This window comes from Myotis brandtii, unplaced genomic scaffold, assembly GCF_000412655.1.
Source record: "Myotis brandtii unplaced genomic scaffold, ASM41265v1 scaffold139, whole genome shotgun sequence".
NCBI lineage: Eukaryota > Metazoa > Chordata > Mammalia > Chiroptera > Vespertilionidae > Myotis > Myotis brandtii.
In genome coordinates this window covers 1,024,954-1,027,419 of record NW_005354965.1, presented here as the reverse complement: position 1 = coordinate 1,027,419, position 2,466 = coordinate 1,024,954, and the positions used below count along the sequence as shown (strand labels likewise).

The window sequence follows — 2,466 nt, the reverse complement described above, 5'->3', positions numbered from 1 at the left end:
CTGGCTGCCGGCCGCCATCTTGGCTGACAGTTAATTTGCATAAGGATATGCTGATTAGCCAATGGGAAGGGTAGTGGTCGTACGCCAATTACCATGTTTCTCTTTTATTAGTGTAGATAACACCAAAAATTAAAAAAGCCTTTTCTGGGTGGTTGAAGGGTAGAGTAAAACTTTATGTAACAACCAATAATGAAGACTTTGGAGGATCCTTTTTTTTTTTTAATCCTCACTGGAGAAGAGAGGATATTTTTCCATTGATTTTTTTAGAGAGTGGAAGGGGGGAGAGAGGAGACAGAGAGAAAGAGAGAGAGGAGACAGAGAGAGAAAGGGGGGGGAGAGAGAGATATCAATGTGACAGAGACAGATTGATTGGTTGCCTCCCACACGCACCCCAACTGGGGGTGGGGATTGGACCTGCAACCCAGGTACGTGCCCTTGACCAGGAATCTAACATGAGACCCTCCAGGGTACAGGCCAATGCTCTAACCACTGAGCATGCCTGCCAGGGCTGGAGGATTCTTACTCTATACTTTTGGTGTCATGAACTGATGTTTTCTTTTTTTTTTTTTTTTGAACTGATGTTTTCTAAGATAAAACACAACAAAATGAAATTTTCTAAAATATGACAGTAATACTATTTTAATATAGCAACATTTTAATATATAAATATTACACTATATAAGGATATGTAAGCTATAAGTAATATATGTGTGTTAAAATAAGAGGAATGCACAAATAAAATAGTGATCAGGTTAAAGCTCCTGAAGTCAGCAGAATAAGTAAGTAGCGTTCTTTTTTTTTCCAAACTTTAATTCACATAAAGTTTAATCAGTCAGGTTAATGAAAACATCAACATCTTTGAGTTAGTGTATGGCAGCAGAAATTAAATTTTTGTTACAAATAATACAGTACTTGGAGTTTCCATTATTGACAGACTTTGCTGCCGAAAGAGCAATCGCACTGAATCTCAGTCCATCAGGGTCACGTTCCATAAACTTCTCGCAAACTTCGATGGCCTCCTCTCATAACGTCTCATCGCCAGCTCCGCCGTGGTTCATTGGAAATGGCTTCCGTCCGTCCAACTCACAGGGAGGCCCATCGACGTGAACGAAGGCAATAAAAGGAAGATTTGCTTTCTCATCTGTGTTTGGTGCCTCGGGCTGACCTTCGTGGGCGCTGGTCTCACGGGTGGCTCGAGTAGCACCCTCGCTCTCCAGGCGCCTGGCTCGCTCTTCAGGGCTCACTGACACGGGTGCCTCCAGGGACTTTTTCAAGGTGGATCCAGGTTCAAAACGCATCTTGTCTTCGTTGTTGGCAATCGCATGGGTCAGTCCAGCGGCCCCACAGGTGTTGCTGATGGTTTGCTTCATGAAACAGACTGAGGATTTAACATCTTGTCCCTGAGGTTTTATTTTTTTCCTCCTCTTCTGTTCTGGATACGTCATGCTTTTCTGTAAGAGCAGCGGTTCTCAACCTGTGGGTCGCGACCCCTTTGGCGGTCGAACGACCCTTTCACAGGGGTCGCCTAAGACCATCCTGCATATCAGATATTTACATGATGATTCATCACAGTAGCAACATGACAGTTATGAAGTAGCAACGAGAATAATTGTATGGTTAGATCACAACATGAGGGACTGTATTTAAAAGGCCAGAAGGTTGAGAACCACTGTGTAAGAGGGAAGGGAAGTAATACTGCACACAGGGGTCTTGGTTCCATGCTAAGGAGGTCAGGACCCATTCCATATACACCAACAAGCTGTCGTGTAGGGTGTAGACCTCATTGTTGGAGAAGCCGGTTGGTGACCTGGGAACTGGCCTCCAGCGGCAGCCAGCGGAGTCGCCCCCGGCAGCCCCGCCCGGCCGCTCGCCAGCTCTAGTAGCACTCTCTCTTTGAATCAGACTTTCCAGGAGACAAACACGATTACAGTTCAACTAAACCCCCAGGTCCCCAAACCAAGGCAGCGAGGAGTCTGCATCTCAGGGGAAACGCACCCAGAAACCCCGGGGCAGGTGGCGGGGGCAGCAGCAGGCTGGAGACTGGGACCGAGGTGGTGCCCCTGGGCCTGGCCTCGCGGTGCCTGGCAGGGGCGGCTGGGACGAGGACTTTCCATGGAGGTGTCGGGTGTGGGCTGTGCGGGTACCAATCTGACCTCTTCCCTCCTCCGTAAAATGAAGATATTGCCCAGTCAGCGTGGCTCAGTGGCTGAGCGTCGACCTGTGAACCCGGAGGCCACGGTTGATTCCCAGTCAAGGGCACAGGCCCGGGTTGCGGGCTTGATCCCCAGTGTGGGGCGTGCAGGGGGCAGCCGATCCATGATTCTCTCTCGTCACTGCTGTTTCTCTCTCTCCCCCTCTCCCTTCCTCTCTGAAATTAATAAAAAAGTATTTTAAAAAATGAAAAAGGCGCTGTGGGTCTGTCAGGAGTGGTAACAGCTCGAAGCCAAACGAGCAAGGAACGTAAGG

The 2,466-nt window shown here is 48.1% G+C and overlaps 1 protein-coding gene across 1 annotated transcript; it reads right to left on the bottom strand.

Moving 5' to 3' along the window:
- Window positions 1-1,022: 1,022 nt before the first annotated feature.
- LOC102245372 (ubiquitin carboxyl-terminal hydrolase isozyme L3-like) lies at window positions 1,023-1,839 on the bottom strand. The gene is made up of 2 exons (XM_014535204.1): window positions 1,639-1,839; window positions 1,023-1,432 (listed from the first exon to the last, which is right to left on the bottom strand). The coding sequence occupies exons 1-2, from the start codon at window positions 1,739-1,741 to the stop codon at window positions 1,023-1,025; spliced, it is 513 nt and encodes a 170-aa protein (XP_014390690.1). The 5' UTR covers window positions 1,742-1,839.
- Window positions 1,840-2,466: the final 627 nt, after the last annotated feature.